This window comes from Rhinolophus sinicus, chromosome 9 (assembly GCF_057876585.1).
Source record: "Rhinolophus sinicus isolate RSI-liver-muscle chromosome 9, RSI-T2T, whole genome shotgun sequence".
NCBI lineage: Eukaryota > Metazoa > Chordata > Mammalia > Chiroptera > Rhinolophidae > Rhinolophus > Rhinolophus sinicus.
Genome location: NC_142509.1, coordinates 21,595,736 through 21,615,562, shown reverse-complemented (window position 1 = coordinate 21,615,562; position 19,827 = coordinate 21,595,736). Strand labels below are relative to the sequence as shown.

At 49.8% G+C, this 19,827-nt stretch overlaps 1 protein-coding gene across 1 annotated transcript; it reads right to left on the bottom strand.

Annotated features, from left to right (window-relative positions):
* Nucleotides 1–514: 514 nt before the first annotated feature.
* Nucleotides 515–19,788, bottom strand: SF3A1 (splicing factor 3a subunit 1). The gene is made up of 16 exons (XM_019743068.3): nucleotides 19,588–19,788; nucleotides 16,575–16,696; nucleotides 12,471–12,678; nucleotides 10,875–11,132; nucleotides 8,587–8,661; nucleotides 7,713–7,863; nucleotides 7,194–7,387; nucleotides 6,196–6,313; nucleotides 5,737–5,922; nucleotides 4,921–5,042; nucleotides 4,582–4,827; nucleotides 3,831–4,038; nucleotides 3,158–3,312; nucleotides 2,051–2,152; nucleotides 1,890–1,961; nucleotides 515–1,105 (listed from the first exon to the last, which is right to left on the bottom strand). Exons 1-16 carry the CDS (start codon nucleotides 19,648–19,650, stop codon nucleotides 1,004–1,006), a joined length of 2,382 nt encoding a protein of 793 aa, XP_019598627.2. The 5' UTR covers nucleotides 19,651–19,788; the 3' UTR covers nucleotides 515–1,003.
* Nucleotides 19,789–19,827: the final 39 nt, after the last annotated feature.

The window sequence follows — 19,827 nt, the reverse complement described above, 5'->3', positions numbered from 1 at the left end:
AAATTGGTTCAACTTTATAGTCCTTAGAATAGTTCATGGCCTTGGCACAATTAAGTATTCTTAAACAAACAAACAGACAAACAAACAAACAAAACAACTAATCATGTCCCATGCTCACTCAGGGTGAGCCACCTGCCCAAGGTCACAGAGCCAATCAGATGATGGGTGATTACAGGCCTGCGGGAAACCGCTACCTTTGAGTCTCATCTGCATGTGTCTCTCCGCTGCCCACTGACCCAGGAACTGCATCTCATCCCTCCTTGTTCTGTGGTCCTGACACGTTGAAGACATCTGTACTGGTCTGCTAAACACATGGGGCTATGCCTTTGGAGGGTCCAAACATTTTCAAAGGGCAATTAAAATATACTTTCTTAAGACCCATGAAAGACTTGAAAGTCAGTCAAAAGCCCAGCATTCCTTAGAGCAGCATGAGCCACAAGGCACCGTACCATGCTCCCTGTGCCTTGAGTCTGGACAGGTGCAGGTGGCCAAGGGACAAGTCTTAAAACACTGATTTCACAAGAAGGGTCCAAGAGGTTTATTAGACAGCTCATAGCAAGACACAAAATGATTAATGACGATAATAAGCATATTCTATCAGCCAAGTGCCACTTGGCACTATGACACTATTCCACAGAACATCCTTGCATTTAAAAAAAAGTTAACTTCTAAAAATTCTATATACTAGTATGTATACTCTTAAACATGGTTCACATTAGGTTCACATTTCCTAATGGGCTGCCTGAAGAAATGAATCCCCTCAAATCAAGACCCAAACACAAAGGAATTCCAAAGACCACTGGGGAGAAGAGTGGCACACGAAACCCTCTCTTATCAATGTGGGAGGGGGTTGGGGGAGAAAACTGTCAGACAATTTGAATTTCCAAACTTAGTAAGAGGGAAACAAATGTACTAGGCAGGGTCTCGTGGGTCTGGGGCAGAGGGTGGGGGACAGGAGAGGCAAAACGGTAGTGGCTGGGACCTGACAGCAGGTTTCTCTCTTCTACTTCTTCCTCCCTCCTCTCTCCTTGAGGGCCAGGTGGATGATGGCGCCATTGGCTATGTTGTAATAAGCCAGAGAGTTGGAATCCTTGATGAAGATGCCCTGGAAAACAGATAGTGTGCATTAGCACGGGGCAATCTGGCCTTGAGCACATCGCTCAGTCTCACAAATGGCAGTGTCCGTTCACACTCTGAACTTAGCAAATACAGAGGCTTGAAGGAAGGTGGGGGGCAAGGGAGGGGTGCAGGCGCAAGGCAGGATTAAAAGTCTCTGGTTCCTCCCAGAATGCTTTTCCTTCTTCCTACAAAGCCATGCTCTTCCCTTTAGCCGACTCCCCAAATAGCTGGCCCTGACCAACCCCACAGAATTTTGACTCTCAAATCACAAGAACTTTAGAGATCAACTAGTCCAACAGCCCTCCTTCACAGAGCGGGAAACTGAGGCCTACAGCGAGGATTTGTTAAACTCTAAAAGAGGAAGAACACAGCAGCTCCGTGTGACCTGGTGGCACTAAGCTGAAATGGACTATCACTTCTGTGTCCATGCGCAAAGCCAGGCTACCTGAGGCCACACTGGCTGGGTTGGCTCTACCACTGGGCCAGAAAGCCACCAGAGCACTCCCAAGTCTTGTACCCGGATATCTATACCAGTGGTTGAGGCAGAGGGTTTTTTCAAACCCCACACGAGACTATACTGTGACCCTGTCAGAGCGTCACCCTGTCAGATTAAGCTGTCCCGGCACTCCCAGCCAGCGTCATCACTTCTAGGATGGACTGAGATGGCCACACCCAGGTGTCTCCCCACTCCTTTGGTTCCACAGGGGATTTGGTTTCTATGACAATACAGGAGTTGGGTCCCAAGAGGCAGGACCAGACACCCAACTCACCTCATACTGCAGCTTCTGCTTCCCTGCAGGCATGCCCGTGGCTTCGTGAATCTTCACCTTGATGACAGAGACCTGTGGGACCAAGGAAAGGTCAATCCCCTTACTAAGGTCAGCTGGAGGAAGCTGCCCCAAGCCCTTGGTTCCCCTGTAGCAATTCATACCTGGTCTGTGAGTGGGAGGGTGAAGACCAGCACCTGTCCATTCAGTTTCCATTCGGTCTTATCCTGCATGTTGGGCACCTGGACTTTGATGGATACTGGACCCTGCAAATAGAAGGTGGTCATTATGCCCAGGAGCCCTGAGCCAATCAGGAACGATGCTCTCCTATTCCTGGGCCAGTCGAGATCGTGTAACCTCTCCATCTGGGCTCCTGGACTCTGGCCCCTGGTTCACTACTAACGATGCCACTTGTGACAGGGCACAAGTCACTGCTCTTTTCAAAATTTGGTTTCTCTTCTTTAAAATGATCTCTACCCTGTTTCCTAGGGAGTCTGGAGCTGAAAAAGTGACATGGAAATGCTCTTCAAACCCTACAAAGTACCACCAGAGAAAAGAATATGAACTGTGAGGTCAGAGGACCTGGGTTCCCAACTCAGCTAACGAGATCTTCCTGAGCCTCCGTGTCTGGTATGGAAGGCAGCTGCTGACACCCACTGCCCGGTACTATTGTGAGCACTAAAGGACAAGTGTCCGTAAAATGTGTAACGCTATCTTGGCACTTAAGTACCCAAGAAATGGGAAACACTACCAGAAAGAAAGTAAAAGATCTGGTCAAATGTATCGGGAGAGGGGTTGGGGCTGTCTCTGCTTCCTCGCTGGAGCCTAACAGCTTCCCAAGGGACCAGCTGCACCAAGGTTCTGACCGCTCCTTGTTTCTGGCGCCCTAACAGGGTCCCCACAGCAGGCAGGCCTCCTAAGGGCTGAAACTGGAGCAGGCCATAAAGAAATGAAGAACTGCACCCAGGATTTTCTCTCGGGGCCAGGCCCCCTGTCACACCCGAGTCTTACTTAATGTAGAGCTGTGTCTCCCTGCTGACCTCTACAATTGTTCACACCAGGGACCACAGATGGTATCTGTTCCTCTGAATGCTGACCCCACATACAGTGTGTGCTCAGAAGCGCTCATAGGCCACCAATGGCTAACCTAGGCGCCAGAAGCCGAACTATCGGAGCAGAATAGGGTGGGCCAGGGAGTGTGTCACTGGGGTGGGACTAGACGCCCCCAGCTAGACACTCCAGGCCACAGGCAGCCCTGTGGGATCATATACCTTGTTTCTGCGAAGGAATTCCTCTTCGGGCATGAGGCTGTCCTCTGTCTTCAGTTTCTTAGAGGCAGGTTCATCTTCCATGGGAGGCGGAGGGTGGACAGGGGGCATTGGGGCTGGAGCTGGGACGGGTGCTACAGGTGGAGCAGGTACAAAGGCTGCAAGGACAGGAGCAAGCAGCTGTGTGAGTAAGGGGAAGGGGCCCAGGACTCAGGGCTGGTGAGAAGCGAGAGGAGAGGCTGCAAAGGTTTCCTCTTTCTTCCAGTCAGAGGTGTGAAGGGCTACTCCTTGCTGAGTCTGGCAGCCCACTGGTTGCCTGGCAAGGGGACCTGGGAGGCTGCCCAGATTGGGCAGCAGGGGACTGGAGGAAGGGCAGGACTGATGGACGGAGTGGGTGCCTACCGGCAGCAGGCACTGTCAGCCCTCCACCTGTCCAGGGCCGGACCCCTCCCTCTGGGTACACAAAGCCCAGCTCTGCCACTTCAGCTTATCTGCCCCAAGAGCTGTGGCTCCCCAGCTCCCAGCTCAGGGATCTCTCACATGGGGAAGCCATGGCTCTCCTCTGGGCTAGACCCCCAGCTAGAACAGCTGGCACTGCCATCAGCCACTGCTCTGCTCACAGTGCTTGGCCTGTAGTCCTGAGTCAATGGCCTGGAAAGCGATCCGAGACACTGACCTGTTGGCACAATCATGGGGGGTGGGCGGGGTGCCATGATCGGAGGGGCCGAGGGAGGCATGGGCACCACGTTGATCCTGGGCGCATGGATGATGGGCGGCATGGGAGCAATCACCGAGCCTGGGGGTAGCCGGACGACGGATGCCATCGGGGGCCGGGGCATGACGGGTACTGCAGACACAACTGTGGTCCGGACGGGAGGTGGCATCTGTGGGGGAGAAGGGACGCGTACATCACAGGAAACCAAGGCTGGACTCCCAGGGTCCACACAGCTGGCAACTGGTCACCTGCAGCCTTTAGGGCTGGGGCTGGACAGCTGACTCGGCGCCCTGGGGCTAAGAGATTACAGCCTCACCTCAGGCTCTGACAGGAACTATGCCGAGGCCCAGGGCAACACTCCTTCCACTTGGGACTCAACCAGCTGCTCGTGGCAGACACTGAGAGAGCACTGAAGAGGCTGACCTCAACTCAGCCTCCTGGAGATGAGCCAGCAGTCCTCAACACCCATTAAGTCCTGCAGCCCTTTTCTGCCCCCAGCCTGTTTCTCACATCTGCCTCTTGCCTCCCTCCTGTTCCGATCCTCCCACACAGACAGAAGGTCAGGCTAGAGGTTCTCAATTCCAATTAAAGGTCCTTTCTCTCTACCTGACCCACTTGGCGCTCGGGCGCCATAGCTGCCCTTTTCAGCCAGTAGTGTCCAACCCAAGAACCCAGCTCTAAAAGATCAGTGACAAGGTGGCTGCTGGCTTACTGCGGGTGGCCGGGGCACTGAGGTGATCGGTGGGGCCGAACTGGGGATATTGGTGGCTGAAGATGGAGGTGGTGGCTGCTGGGGGATTTCATTGGGCTTGCTGGGGCCAATCTTCTCTTTGGTATCGTCTTCTGGCACCAGGCCCTTGGCCTTGTGAATAGCCTCAATCTGCTCCTGCAGGGTGATATTGGCCTGGGCAGCCTGCTGGGTCCGGGCCATGCTGCCTGAGTGGCCGTCCCAGGTCACCTGCAAGGGAAAGCAAAGCCACAGCTTGTAAGAACTGAGTCCAATGTGGGAGTCTGAGGGCGAGGAAGGCAGTAGGATCCATCTGAATTGTACCTTTTCCTCTGGTTTCTGGATCTCTTCCTCACCAATCTTCTTACCAATGGCCGTTTCCTCTACACCGAAGATGTCGGTACGCCGCTCGGCCAACTGTTTCAAGCTGCTCTCGATATCCAGACCTGGAGAGTCAGAGTATGGAGATGTGACAAAGGGAAACTAAACCAGGTGCCCTTCTGACAAGGCAGCAGCTCTCCTGGTACAGGGTGGAGGCTGGTCCTATGGGACGAGGCTGACTCTGGGTCCTAACCCAGCACTCCCGCCCTCTGAGCCTGGGAAGGCTGCCCAGTCAGCACTAAATAAGGCTATAACCAGAACTTGTCCAACTCCTTGACTTATGCATGAAAATGAGAGGACGGGATTACACAAGTAGCATGTAGCAGAGTCAGGACTAAAAGCCTGGTCTACTTTTGGGGCAGTTTCCTTCTTAGCTGCTTCGTACACAGTAGTCACGGGACCCTATGCCTCATTTCCAGGTGCTCAGGGTACTCCATCATCAGAGCCCTCATTCTAAGACACCCCCAAGAATGAGCACCCCTCACAGCTATAGTCAGCTCTTGCTCTGGGATGTCAATGGGCATATGCCATCCACGTCAGGTGCCTGACTTTGGAGGAGTCCTATGGAGAGTTATTCTGGAAAATTGGGAGTTCTTTTGTAGCATCACAGGTTGCACATATCCTTGAAAGCTTTTTACTTCAATTGCTGCTTTTTATGTTTGCTTAAAACAAGCTGTTTAAGAGATTCCCAGGGATCAAAATGAGTCAGGGTTGAGTCAGAGAAGGGGTGTGGACTGGGTGGGGGAACCCCCACCTCACCTGGAGCGTACACCTCGTCGTCACTCTGCTTCTCACGGATGGAGCGATCGCGCTGCTCCAGCCAGCGGGGGTCAAGAAGCCCGATGCGCATGTGCTCCTGCATTTTACTGGCAGGGATCTTCTCCCCCGTGATGGGGGACACAAGGTATTCATCTGGAGCAGGGGCTGGAGGCAGGGGCTTAGAAGCTAAAAGGAAACAGGTGCTTGAGTGAGACTACTGGGTGGCAGCCTGGGTTAAGAGGGTGCTGTTTCATTCATGCATCATTCACTCAAGACACATCCATTCAGTGCCACACGGTACTGGAGCAATGCAAGTCGCCAGGGCACTAGAGATGACTAAGCCCTGTTCCCCACCGCGAGGCCTAGGACAGAGGGGCTACCAATGCCTTTACAAGCCACCCATGTAGAAACAAGCCATCCTAGAAACAGAACACACACGGACAGGAAAGCAGGCCCTACCCTTGGGGTCGTAGTCCTTCCGGACAATGACCTGGTCTGGAGTCGGGGGCAGAGGAGGTGGCATGGGTGTCTCTGGCGGTGGGGGCACTTTCTGCCCTTCGTCTTCATCATCTGAACCCTGAAAAGCAAAGCAGTGGTAGGACTCAAGAGAGGGACCGAGAAGATACCTCTCTGCAGCCGAGGCCTGGTGGCTCTCAGGGTGGCAAGGAGCCTAGGCCCCTGCCAGCCAGCACCCATGTGCTAAGCCTCCCCAGGCAGTTGAGGCCAGCCGGCAGGCAGCCAAGCTGCTTCCTCACAGCATGAATGGGAGCGCTGGGGGCCGTGGTGCTAACACTCCGCCCAGGCATTTCCAGCAGCTGGCACCAGACAGTCCCAGGAGGCTAAGGGCACTTAACATGCCGGGGAGGGTGCGGGGGGGCAAGTCAGCACTCAATGGTAGCTGCTCATGAAGCAATGCTGGGAGGGAAAGAAAAAGTCAATTCCCACAGACACAGGGGCCTTTCTTCTCAGGCTGCACACAAATTCTTTCCGAGGGGAGGAGGGCAGCTTGGCACCAGAGTCTCTATGCCTGCTTGGAAGGCCTGGTTCAAAGCGGGTAGAGGTGGCCGAAAGGAAGCACGGGCTACAATTAGAAAAGCACTGGGAACTGCTGATCATTTGGCGTCAGCTCCAATGCATCAAAGCTCATGGTGTAGAGTGTTCCGAGAGCTGGCACGGGGCTGGCGGGGAGCAGGGCCTCTGGGCGAAGGGGGAAGGTCCCAGAACACGACCTGCACGGCCTTCAGATCCTTGCCTGTGAAGGAACCTTTGTTGCCCCAGCTGGAAAGAGGCTATGTGCTGTCTGGGCTTGGGTAGCTGCTCAGCCAGGATGCCTTATTCAGGACCCACTCCTCCATTCGTGGTTCACCAGGGAGCTGGATCTGACCGTGGTGGCGAGCACCCCCGCCCCTTGGGCTCCAGGGGAAAAGGTCATCCTGCAGGCCTTCCCGGGGGCATACCTCATCCATGTCTTGCACTTGGGTATCCTGGTCCAGCTGGGAAGGAGGCTCCTCTGTCTTCTCCTGCTTCTCGTCCTCTTCATCAGACTCGACCTCCATCTCCACCTCCTCACTCTCTCCAAACTTCTCGTAACGCTCCTGAATGAGGATTCTGGCGCCCAGCTCCTCCGGGGTGGTGGGGGGAGGAAAGTTCCCTGGGAGAGGGTGAGCCAGAGTCAAAGGGTGGCCTCCACAGGTGTCCCTTATCAAAGGCCCATCTACCTGCTCTCTCTCCTCCCTGAGCTCTCCAAGGCTGTCTGATTTCTCTATCTCCAGAGGCCTACCCAGACGCCGATACAGTATTTGTTGAATTAGGTTTAACTGGGGCAATGTGGTAGAAGTGAAGTCTTCTGGGAGCAGAGATGAAACAGACACTGGTAAAGCCCCCCTGAGGGAGTCTGCTGCTCTCTGGGAACAGCTGCATGAGCTGCCCCGGGATGGCTCTGAGTTCTGGCTCCCCATCTGGAGTCACAGACCTACCTTGCTCATTGGGTTGGAAGTCCACCGTTTCTACCACCACAAAATCGTGCCAGTCGATCTGCGCATAGGCCACCCGCTCCTTCTCCTTCTCCTCCTCCTCCTTCTTCCGCTCACGCTCCTGGAACTTGGCCCACTCCACTCGGTAACACACCTGAATTGACGGGAAACAACAGGGTGCTGAGCTGAATCAGGGTCTGCTTTCGACGAGGGTGTCACCTCCAGGGCCTTCACCAAAGCCAACGTCTCCTTCAGAACAGGAGGCTGCTCTGCCCACCAGGGGAACTGCATGCAGCAAACTACGGTATTTATATCTGGTTTCAGCCAGGCCTAGAGTTTGCACAGAATGAAAATCCTAAATGCCACAGAAACCTTCTGTCTGGACACCAAGGGCAATGATTTATAACCTCAGTTTTCTGCTTGAGTTAACGAGGGGCTCTGTGTTCAGAGAGTAGCTGACTCCCTGACAGGATATCTGCATGACAACCCAGTGCCCAGAGAGAAGCGGCAGCCTGCGAGCCTGAGAAACAAAAGACTTCATGTGGCCACCCAAAACAGCCAGCACCAATATACCTTCTTCCCTTGACTCTGACAACCTGGGGCTTCATAAGGCATCTGTCACCGGAGACCTGTTTAGGAGTGGGCTTCTACTGAGAGTAAAAACAGGGAGACCTAGTGAAGCCAAAGGCAAAGCAGAAAATTGGGGAACACAGAATCTAGGTTTCTTTGGCCTTTGTAGCCACAAGGCCTTTCTTCCCACCACTCCTGTGCCTGAACAGAAGGTACTGCCTCAGAGACTACTTCCAAACGTGAAAGAGAATCCACACAATATAACTTGCCCCATCAGTAACTGTTTGTAGTAAGAACTTGAATTTACCTGGTCCAAAACCTCTCGGGGGTTCTCGGCCTCTTTCTTGAGCTTTGTAAATAAGCCTTTGGGCGGAATCAAGATCTGAAACACAGAAGAATTATTAAAGCAACTGTCAGGGCAAACAACGTGGGAAAAAGAAGTGGCCTTCCTGGCTCCATGGAAAGGAGAGTGGGATTTTGGATCCCAATCCCAGCTATACTTGGCTGTGTGACTTTGGACAAGTTGTTTAACCTCTGTAATTTCGTTTCCATCTATAAAATGGTGACACCACCACTTAGAAGTTGGCGCCATCAACGAAAAAGATTGCTGCAAGGATTAGCAGGAAGGTATGCAGAACCACGGGCAGACTACCCAGCACACGGTCAGTACGCGATGGCTGCTTTCAGGGGATGGATCTGCTCCGATCCTTTCGCACATGCTACCAGGCCTCCCGACTTTCCTAGTTAAGACTGCAGCGAGGGAGCATTGGAGATCTTGCTACCTGGCATATGTTGTCAGTTTGACTCAAATAAACTTATAAAAATTTTCTAGAACAAAGACTGGCCTCACTTCCCTCCTTTCTGTCTTTTTCTCCATAATATTTATCACCACCTGACATATATTGACATTGCATTTGTTTGCCATCCTCTCACGAGGCCAGAAACTCCACAAAAACAGGGATTTATCTTTTTTTTTGCACTGTATTCCAGCACCTGGAATAGTGTCTGACACTCAATGTATATTTGCTGAAAGAACGAATGCTGGCTTTGTTCAAAACAGCCAGTCACTGCAACTGTCCCCCAGTATCTAAGTCACAAGCAAAGAGGCCCAGCGCCACCACATCCTCCCTGTACCTCTATCCCTGGAATCCACCCGCTCCTGGAGTTGCCATGGCTAGAGACAGACACCAGCGCCCTCAAGTTAGAGTACTAAATATCAATACCCAAGTTCTGAGGGAGAGGACCAGGCAAGTAACAGAACAGAAAGAAACCTGGGCACCTTTAACCCCAGAAGCAGTCCACTGGGAGAAATTAACCCAGGGCTCACTTAAAATTGATATTGTGTACTTACAGTAACCCTTTGGCGTTGGGCCTTCAATGATTGTTATTTCAGCTATGGGCTTCTGCTGAATTTGGTCATTTTTTAAACACACATATTTTTATAATTCTTTCTGCTTATATACTTATGAGTCCTTTTAAGTCAGAACCCCCCCCCCTTTTTTTTAAGGAGGGTGCAGCTCACAGTGGCCCATGAGGGTATCGAACCAGCAACCTTGATATTATTAGCACCATGCTCTACCCAAATGAGCTAACCGGCCACCCCTCAAGTCAGAACTTTAACGTACTGTTTCTACATATCAATAACAGATGTGTAGATCATGCCACTAAGAGGAAGACAATCTCCACTACACGTGTAGCAAGAAAAACGTACCACAGGCACATCTATACATATACTTTGCAATAAGTTAATGATCGGATTATTTTAAATACCAGTAATGACTTGCTCAAATTCTCGATTGCAATAATGTAGCATAACTAAGATCCTAGGGTCTGGAGTAAAAATGCCAGAGCTGAAGTCCCAGCTCTTCAACCCCATGGCTATGTGACCCTGGCCAAGTTAACTTCTCTGTGCCTCAGTTTCCTCTTCTGTAAAGTGAGTGTAACACTGGCTACCTTGTCGGTCATCAGGGGTTAAATGAGATGACACTGCACATGTAAGTACTCAAATACTAACTATATTTACGTTTAATTGTTTCCCTATGCCTATCTAAATGATATTTCTAATTCAAGTATTTTTTTAGAGTGAAAACATAGGTTTTAGAGTCAAATGTTGGATTAAATCTCATTGTAGATACTTATTTACAGAGGAACCATAAGTAAGTGACTTCCCCTCTCTGAGCCTGTTTCTGCTTTTGAAAAAGGAAGGAAAAATGCTTGCCTCATGGGTTCTTATGAGGATTAAATAAGGTAATAGACATTTATTAAGGACTTGTTTCTTTCTCAGGCCCTGTGCTAGGCCCCTGAAAATGTAAAGGTACTTAAAAGCAGCTAGTACCACTCGGCCTTGTCACACAGCAGGCACTCACCTAATGACAGTTACCAAGCATGTGTTTCATTTCACTTTAGAGATATTGCATTTAAGAGGAAAAACAAAATAGAAATCAGAATTTCCCAATGACCTGGAGTTTTTAACATCTGCCCAGGTGCCCCACAAAGGAGCACTGTCGCCACAGACAGGCAGTGGAGAGAGTCCTCCTAATGGTAAATGCCCTCCTTCCCTGGGCCCAGCACCCTGGCCCCGCCCTGCCCAGGTACCTTGGTATACTGTTCCACCAGCTTTGTGAAGTAGTTGAAGAGGCTGTGCTGTGGGCGGAGGAAGTCGAACTGGTAGTTGCGCTGCTCTTTTTGCATCAGCTGGGTCAGAAACTGGCGCCCGTTCCTGGCCACAAACTGAGCCGTCAGCTTCACGACGTCCAGGTCGAAGGCTGAGATGGACGGGGGGTCCGCAATGAACTCAAACTCAGGAGGGGGCTCTTTAGGCACGATGGTCTCTTGGATCACCTGGGCTTGGACCTAAGATGCAGAGGGAGTGTGAGGCAAGAGGCACAGGGGTGAACTGGCTCGAGAGAGGGGGCTCTACACTTGTATTAATGATGTGCACACCACTGGCACATGGTGTGAGACGATCCTAACCCACAAAAGCACCAATTTCTTGGCCAACTGTGGCCTCAACAACCTGAATAGCTTTGAGTGAGACCCATGACCCTCAGTACGTCTGCTGCTGCCCTGAAATTGAAGGCCAAAACTGGGGGGCAGAAGATCCGACAAGAACATGGCTCATAAATCCCAAGCGAGGCAGACAGAGGACGCACTAGGCCCTACATGTGTGCAGAGGACCCCACTGGACAAAGGATTTCATCCATGTTTGCTACCTCATCTGGCTTCCACACGAACCATGAGGACAGAAAACAGGTACCATGAATCCTTTTTATAGATGAGGAAACTGAGGTAGCCTGTGGCTCTAAGACTACTAAAGTGCAATGCAAGGTCTCACAACCTACTTCAACCCTTACTTCCCACTGTAAAACAAGGAACACCCTTGGCCCTTTGCATCTTTTTGCCTTTTGAGCCTTTTCAGCCCGCTCCATACTCTTTTGGAGTGTACTATCCCTTTCCATAATGGCCCTTGAGCCACAGCTTCCTGCTTGGGACCACTAGTATTTCTTTGATCTCTTCTAATAAACTGATTTTTCACTAAAAAAAAAAAAGGGAACAGCCTTTGCCACCATGGTTCAGGAGTGGGACGAAGAGAAGGGACGACTCCAGGTCTACCAAGGAGGCAAAATGCGCCAGCCCTTCCTGTCCTCATTGGTAACTGTAATTGTGCCTACTGCTGGGCCTAGTGTTGAGGGGGGTACTAGGGAAGGCCAGACAGAGAGGCCCTGGAAGGTGAGACACACGAGAAGATGGCACAAGAAGGGGCCCATAAGCCACATCGCAGCACTGCCACCATGCCACGGTCACGGCAAAGACAAGTAGCTGAGTGCATGGACTTTATATATGGAGTCCTGACTCTGTGGCCTTGGGTAATTCACACCTCCCCACGCCTCAGATTCCTCATCTGTAAAATGGTCCCTTTGCTGGCCTCCTCATGCAGTCCCTGTGAGGTGCCAATGAGACAAGGCCCCTAAAGCAGAGCACAGAGCTTGACAAGCAGCGCTGAGGAAATGCCAACTGTCAGTAGGACTTTGCTGTCTGAGCCTCAGCATCTGCCGGTGTAAGAGGAGGATAAAAAAGCTCATGTCTCTCCCTGGGTGGCTGTGCGGTTTGGACAGCAGAGTTCATTGTCCTCCCCTCCCCGTCCTGGTCCCTCTCAGCCCTGGGGAAGTGAGGGCAGGGGCTGGCTCTAACCTTCTGGGGCAGCTGCTGCTGGGTGGCCTGCTGCTGCTGCTGCATGACCTTGGGGATGGCGGCCGAGGGCTCCTGAGCCTTCCCCTCCTTGAACTCGCTGACCTTGTGGCGGTAGTAAGCATGGTAAGGATCGTTGGGGTTCAGAAAGTTGAACTTGGGGTTGTTGATCTCGTTCTGTCGTATCCTAGCTTCAAATTCAGGTCCATTTCTAGAAGGAGAGAAAAAGATTCACCACCACAACCCTTGCAACGGCTGAGACACAGAATGCCACCCGTTCGAGCCCTCTTCTTGACCCTACGTATCACTCAAACTCGCTGGTCTCTCAGCAGAGCAGAGGTCCTCCTCGAGACCCCTGCGGCCAGGCCGGCGGCCTCCTGCCTCCTTCAGCCTGGCCCCTCCTCTCCCACAGGGTCTCCCCGACCTTCACTTTCCTGCAGTTCCTCAGCCAGTCTGGCCATTTCCAAAAACTATCTGGACTATTGCTTTTTTCTATTTATGAGATGTATTTACTCCTAAAAAAATATGTACTTACAAAGGAAGGCATATATTACTACTTCAAGTGAAAGTCAGCAGGGCTTTACTAACAAAAGACAGCCCTAAAATTAAATACAATGAAAACAAAGTAATATTGTTAAAAGTTTAGCTTGAAGTTCACTGCACCTAAGACCAGTTCTCATAGTTAAAAGGGGGATTACTGAGAGCTGGAGAGATGTTACAGATATACTGGCACCAAACTGAGACTTTGTCCTTTGGGTAACGAAAAGGATTGAAAAAAAACATGAAAATGTAGACAATGAGATTTAATGCCTTGTCCAAGTGCTGCCTAAAATCACCTAACTTACTACGGGTGAGCCCCACACAGGAAACACTGCTCAAGGACCTGGACTTGTGGTGCTGTGTAAGGCACGTTCAGACAACAGGGGAGCAGTAAAATTGGCAAGGAGGTCTCCATTGTCTCTCGGTATCTGGGATAGTTTCCCATAGAAACCCCATGTGCCCAGTTCGCATGCCTTTAAAACCTCAGTATGAAAAAAAAGTCTCTCTCATAAGGTTTAGGGAACCCCTAATTTTTTAAGAGTCCCAATAGTAATATTTCAAGGAGTCACACATATATAACCTGTGTCAGTCAGAAAGTGCACTAAACTTAAAGACACAAGATATGGACATGTTCAAGTCTTGGGTTCACTACCTACTCACCAAGTTACCGAATTTCTCTGTGACTCGGTTTCCCATGTGTAAAATGTGCTAACACCACCATTTCTCTCTACCTTGAAGTACTGAGAAGATCAAATTAGTTAAGGAGATGCCAAAGTCTTTTTGATTCTTACAGTGGCCTGCAAAAGTGAGGGCTGTCACTCCTATGAAAGTTAGAAGGGATCAATTCATAAACATTAGAGATGATCTGGGTATTAGGAGCTGACTGTGGGCCTTCCAGCACCCCTCCAGTCAGAATCCAGCACTCAGAGGCGCCCCAAACACACCAAGGGACAGCTCCAGGGGCTGGCGGGCAGCAAGGCTGCTCCACTCTCTCTAGACTTTCACCACCTGGCCCTGTCAGTTGAAGAGAGAGTGGGAGACAGGGGCAGGCAACGCTGTGGCCCAGATTAACCACTGTAACAACCTGGGCCATCGTGGTGGGTCATCAACACCCAGGCTAGCTACTCCACAAATTCTGGTTACACTCTGTCATGTGACTAACACCATAAGGTCTCAATGTGACAATGCATTAGGACTGGAACCTCACGCTTGGGGAAGAATCATTCGTCCCCCTTCTTAAACAATGCAAACCACATACAAGGAGGAGAGTGAATGCACAGTTAAATACTGCTAAATTCGGCCACCATACCCAGCAAATGCCCAGGGGAAAGGGTTACTAGAAAGAGGGGCTCTGGTTGTCTCCTCTATCTCTGCTGCCTAAGCCATAACCTCACCACATCTGGGAACAATCTGAGAAATTAAAACAACAAGAAGGCAGCCATGTTCATTCCCAGTTCTTCTGTTGCTTTAAATTAGCTTAAAGTTAATTTTAGAATTGTATTCTCTAACACAAGGCATAGATCTCAACAGGAAAAGACAAGACTCTGACTCAACCCAGCTGGTGGGACTTTTAAGGGTAATTTCCACTTCGGTTTCTTGACAGGAAAATGCAGTGAAAGGAAAACCTAACCTACAGAGAAAAAAACTTCTTTTGGAAAACCATACTCGGTGATTTTTACTGTATGCTCCATTAATGTGTAAACCCAGCAGAAATGAAGCAGAGGGTCCTGCACGTTTGTTTTATCCCAGAGTGAGATGCTGATCTGTCCCTTTATTGCAAGGTAAACAAAAGCAAGTTCACAGATTTTAGAAACGCCTACAAGGCAATCATCATCGCCAAAAACAGATCTAAAGATGTGGATGTATAGATTTATTTTTAAGGGAACTTGGATAAACTCCTATTTCTGTGGCAGCAGAGGTTGGCACAAAATTATTGGAAAGCTACTTGGCAAAATTTAAGAAATCTTTGAAAATGCTCTGTCAGCCAGTAATGTGCCACAAAGAATTTTCTTCTAAAGAAATGATCTAAAAGGGAAAGCAACTGCTCAGAAACTTCCCCACAGCATCATTTGCCAAACTGAAAAGCTGGAAACCTCAATGAAAAGATAGAGGAGATGGCCCAAGTTAATGCCCATCGCCTCAATATGGTACAGCCTCTCCAGCGAGGACAGTACAGCATTAGACCACAAAGAAACACGGGGAAATGCTTACAACACAGCGCAAAAGGGAAAAGCAGGATGTGAAAGTATCTCTGCTAGGATTACAAGGACTTAAAAAGGATGCCGAGGGCCAGAAGGAAACAGGAAAAAGTGAAAACAGCCGGCCAAAACTATTCCGGTAGTGAGATCATGGGGATTCTTCCTCCAACACCCTTTTCCTATTTATTCGGTTTTTAAAATATCAGGGGAAAAGGAGAAGTGTGAACGTTGCTATGAGACATTAAGCATTTAATACAACACCTGCTGCCCTCAATCTGACATGGGCTTGTACTGTTCAAGCAAGCACAGAACAGTTTTAACCCAATACCCAGGTTAATCAAAGCCCTTGAAATGTGATGAGATGAATCTGCCTGGCACCTGACACAGTGAAAGACATCAACCAGAGGAATCTCTTTCTCTGTTTCATTTTATTAGGTTGGGAAAGGCAGGAGCATCTATTAAATAATATATGATGATGGTGATGCTGCCTCAGGGGTCAAAGCGTGGCCCCCTGGAGAGCAAACGCTCCCTGAGAGCAGCAGTCTGCTCAGGGCAGCTACTGCTTCCATGCAAGGAGCTGTCCAGTTCATCAAGAGAAGCCAGAGATCCAGACACATTGCATAATCTCCTCATTTTGAAAAAGCGGGAAATGAGTTAAAAAAAAAAAAATATTGCGAGTACAAACAAAAAGTGTGTAGGTTGGATATGGCCTTCTGGCTGCCAAAGAAATAAATATCCTAAACGAGGGGATGTGATGTGCTGACCCTAGGAGTCAAGCAGCCATCAAGAAGCTTCCATCTGAGGACATCTGAGTGAGTGTAAGTATGATGGGGAGGGACAAGGGGAACTCGGACTGATTTCCACACCATTTGAGAAGACAGCTAACACCTGCATAATAGACCTGAATTATGTTCAGTCCCATTACCTCACTCCTGCCTCACAATCACCCAGAGGTGGTATTTTGTTCCCTTTCACACATGGGTCATTCGAGGCTCTGAGGAACAGTCCTTGCACAATGAGAATGATCACCTTTCTTTTTTGTCTTCCTCAGGCCGGTGGTTCAAAAATAGATACACATACTATCCATGACAAAGCAGCTTTCCAGGCATTTCCTCCGGCCCATTTTGGAAGCACAGGTTCCAGATGACTCTGGGACTGGGTGTGACTCACAATGTGCCACTGCTGCCCTGTGTTAGAGATGTCAGGCTTGCCAGCTGCCTACCTCAGCGCCATGTTGCGGTTTTGGATGAGCTAATGGGCCTATGCCAACAATGGCTCTCTAAAAACCCAGTGTTGCCCTGTACGAATTCAGGAGCTCTTGGTGCTAAAATCCACGCGTGAGCCACATGAGCAGAAGTAGCTATGTTACCTGGCCACAAAGCTAGCAGTCTTGTCAACGATATTCCTGACTTCTGGAGGAGGGTAAATAATCCCCACCACTGGCTTGGAAGGGGTAGAATCCTCCTTTGAAGATGCTTCTTCCTCTGTGGGCTGTGAAAAACAAAAAAGGAAATGAGGTCTCAAAGTTCATGATTTGAGGCTGGACCACCCCCTCCCTTCTCCCTCCCCCCAGGTTAAACCCTTCTAGCATATTTCTGAGAGCATGAGACCTTCTCTTGCAGACTTCCTTTGGGTTAGAACCCTCTTCTTCAGAAGAGTGGTTCTCTTAACTGCACTGTGCTTACATGGGACCCTCCTGGGGAACTAGTAATAAAAAGCAGCTTCCCTGGCTCCCCTAGCTAGACCATCTCAGTAACACTGGGAATCTGGATTTTTACCAAGAGCCCAGGTGGTTCAGGTGCAGAGGGCTCTGACCACATTCTGAGAAACCCATGTTCCAGAATCTAGAAAGCCCCACACCAAGGGACGGCTATATAGCGATTGTTTGCCCAATGAAGACACAGGACACTCCTTGCTGGCTGCTCCTTCTGCACTGAGTGCCCTCTCCTCTGTATCCACCCATAGTCTTCACCACTCAATGCTCAAATGTTTTGTGAAACTCCACTGGAATACTCAACATTCATTATCAATACATTCTAATATTCTTTCCTCACCAGTCTTCCTTTAGTAAACAAAGTGTCAAGTCTCTCAGAAAAATAGTTTCTCCCCTGACCTCATGTTCCTTTCTGCTGCGGCCTTCTCCCCCCCCTTCCTCCGCTAGCTAAACATCCTGAGTTTTCTCAGCCTTGCTGTTCCCACTTCCTCACCTCCCATTTGATCCCCACCTCCCATTTTGATCCCCACCACGTGATCAATGACCCCTCCTTCACAAAACTCTCCACTCAACTCCCAAGCCCTGTTCTCACCTGTCTGTCCTTCTTGCTCACTCAGCATTCCATCCCAGTCCTCCCTGGTTTCTGATTCACCTCCTGCGCTATAACGGGCACCCCCAAAATGCTGTTCTTGATTCTCTTCACAGTATTCACACTGTCCTCAGGCCAGAACTCACAACCACACCCTCCATTTCCCCTACCACCTCTAGGCTGAACAATCCCGCCCAAATGAATGTCCCGAATCACTTTGTGTGCTAGAGCTTTAGATCCAGTTGGCTCCTAGGTACTTTCAACTCTATCCTCCTTCCTCATGAATGGCCAAGCAGGCACCTGGTCAACCAGGCCAGAAACTTGGGCCTCCTACCCCTTCTTCAACCTCCACCTTCAGTGACAGTAACATTTATTGAGCAGAGTAGGTGCCATATACTTTGCTAAGCACTTTAACTGTATTAACTCTTATAACCCTTATGAGAACCCTATGAAGTAAATACTTTATCTCCATTTTACAGATGACAAAACTGAGGAATGGAGAGCTTAACTGGCCCAAATGGCAGCAGAACCAGATTTCCAACATACCACTTCGGCTGGAGACCTTGTACTCCCAGCCATTTTGTGACATGAGCTTGCCAGACCCTCCGCTCACCCCCAATGTAGCCAGGCCCTCAGCATTTTTTTAATTAAAATGACGAATCCTCCATTCTCCTTGCGAAGTTCTTCGTATCACTGCTTATATACCTGAATTTCTGAAACATGAATGTGTCATTATCCTGCTTAAAATCCTTTTCTCCCCACTGTCTACTTGAAGTTCAAATCCTCAGAACCGCATCTCCTGCCACCACTTCCCCAACACTGTGCTTCAACCACACTTATTTACCTTTCACCAGAGGCACCATCTAATTCCTATCTTGCTGTCTTTGCACTTATCTGGTATTACTTTGTTTATTTTTCCCCAGCGACTGGGAAAATGCCAGGGCACACAGGTGCCTAAATATTTGTGGAAAGGGTATGGACCTATCAAATATATGGTGATGGAAGGAGAACTGACTCTGGGTGGTGAACACACAAAGTGATATAGAGATGATGTATTAATTACAGAATTTTACACTTGAAACCTATGTAATTTTACTAACCATTGTCACCCCAATAAACTTTAATTTTAAAAAATTAAATGTGAAAAAAAAAAAAGGGTATGGACCTCTTCTGTCATGTTCCCCACTGTAGTCTGAACCCAAAGCAGTGGTCAGCATACAATACGTGCTCAATAAATGTTTGCTGAATGAATAAATAATGCCATTTCCCTTCCCCAATCACCTACCTGCTGAACTCCTATTCATCCTTCTAAAAGCAATTTACCTCTCACTCCTGTGGGCTTCACCTACTTTCATCGCCCCTCCACCCCATCAAAGCAATGGTGACTAGATTACTGTCTCTTTTGTACCTGAAATTTGTTATAGGGCAAATCACAACATAATGCAATTGTTTATGTACGTCTTTCTTCCTTGGCTGAGATCTTTTTTAAGTTCCACTCTGTTATTTACAGTGATGGGGCAATAACCGTTTGTTGAGTTAATTAAGTATATCTGTATCCCCACCAGCCTGTGAGCTCCCTAAGGGAGGAGTTGTGCCTCATTCATTCCCGTAACTGGGAGCCTGGCACGGTGTCTGGTTTAGGCGAAGCACCGAGTAGATGCTGAGAATTAACATTCAAAGCTGTACCCTGCAGGCTGGGAAATCGGGGATAACTGGGCAAAGGCTGGGAGCCGGTGGGTCCAATTGCCACAGAGAACCGGTGGATGGGCTGGAACAATGTTTCTCAACTTTTAATGAATCGCCTTGGGATCTTGTTAAAATGAAGATTGCTATTAAAAGACCCGGGGTGGAGACTCCGCATTTCTAATAAACTCCCAGGTGACGCTGACGCTGCTGGTCCGCGGACCACACTTTGAGAATCACTGTTCCAGAGCTGGGCTCGCTACTGGAGGGCAGCGCGTTGCCTCCTGGGACTTGCAGTCCCTCTAATCCCTCCTAGGCGGCCGCTTCTTCCTGCAAAAGTGAGGAGCGCCCAGGCCTAGGCTCGGGCTGGCGGTTGAGGTGAAGGGGGCACCGTACCTGTTTGGGCTCGGTGACCACAGGCGGCGGCGGGGGCACCGCCTGCACAGGTCCAGCCGGCATGACTGCGACGCTCAGGGCTGCCAGTCCGCCTCGGTGTAGGTGAGCAGCGCTGCGTCAAAACAGTTTGCCCGCAGCGCTAGGAAGACGACCCCGCAAGATGGCGGCGGCCGAGAGAGTCGCCGCCGAGGAGACAAGGCTGACGCACGTCCGGACACGCCCCCTCGCCGTGACGTAATT

Bases quoted from the DNA above. Each gene is read 5' to 3' on its own strand.
- SF3A1 (XM_019743068.3), bottom strand. From the start codon at position 19,650: ATGCCGGCTGGACCTGTGCAGGCGGTGCCCCCGCCGCCGCCTGTGGTC. The intron at 16,697-19,587 runs GTACGGTGCCCC...TGTTTTTCACAG, and splicing joins TGGTCACCGAGCCCAAACAG to CCCACAGAGGAAGAAGCATC. The intron at 1,106-1,889 runs GTGAGTTGGGTG...TCTGTTTTCCAG, and splicing joins AGCAGAAGCTGCAGTATGAG to GGCATCTTCATCAAGGATTC.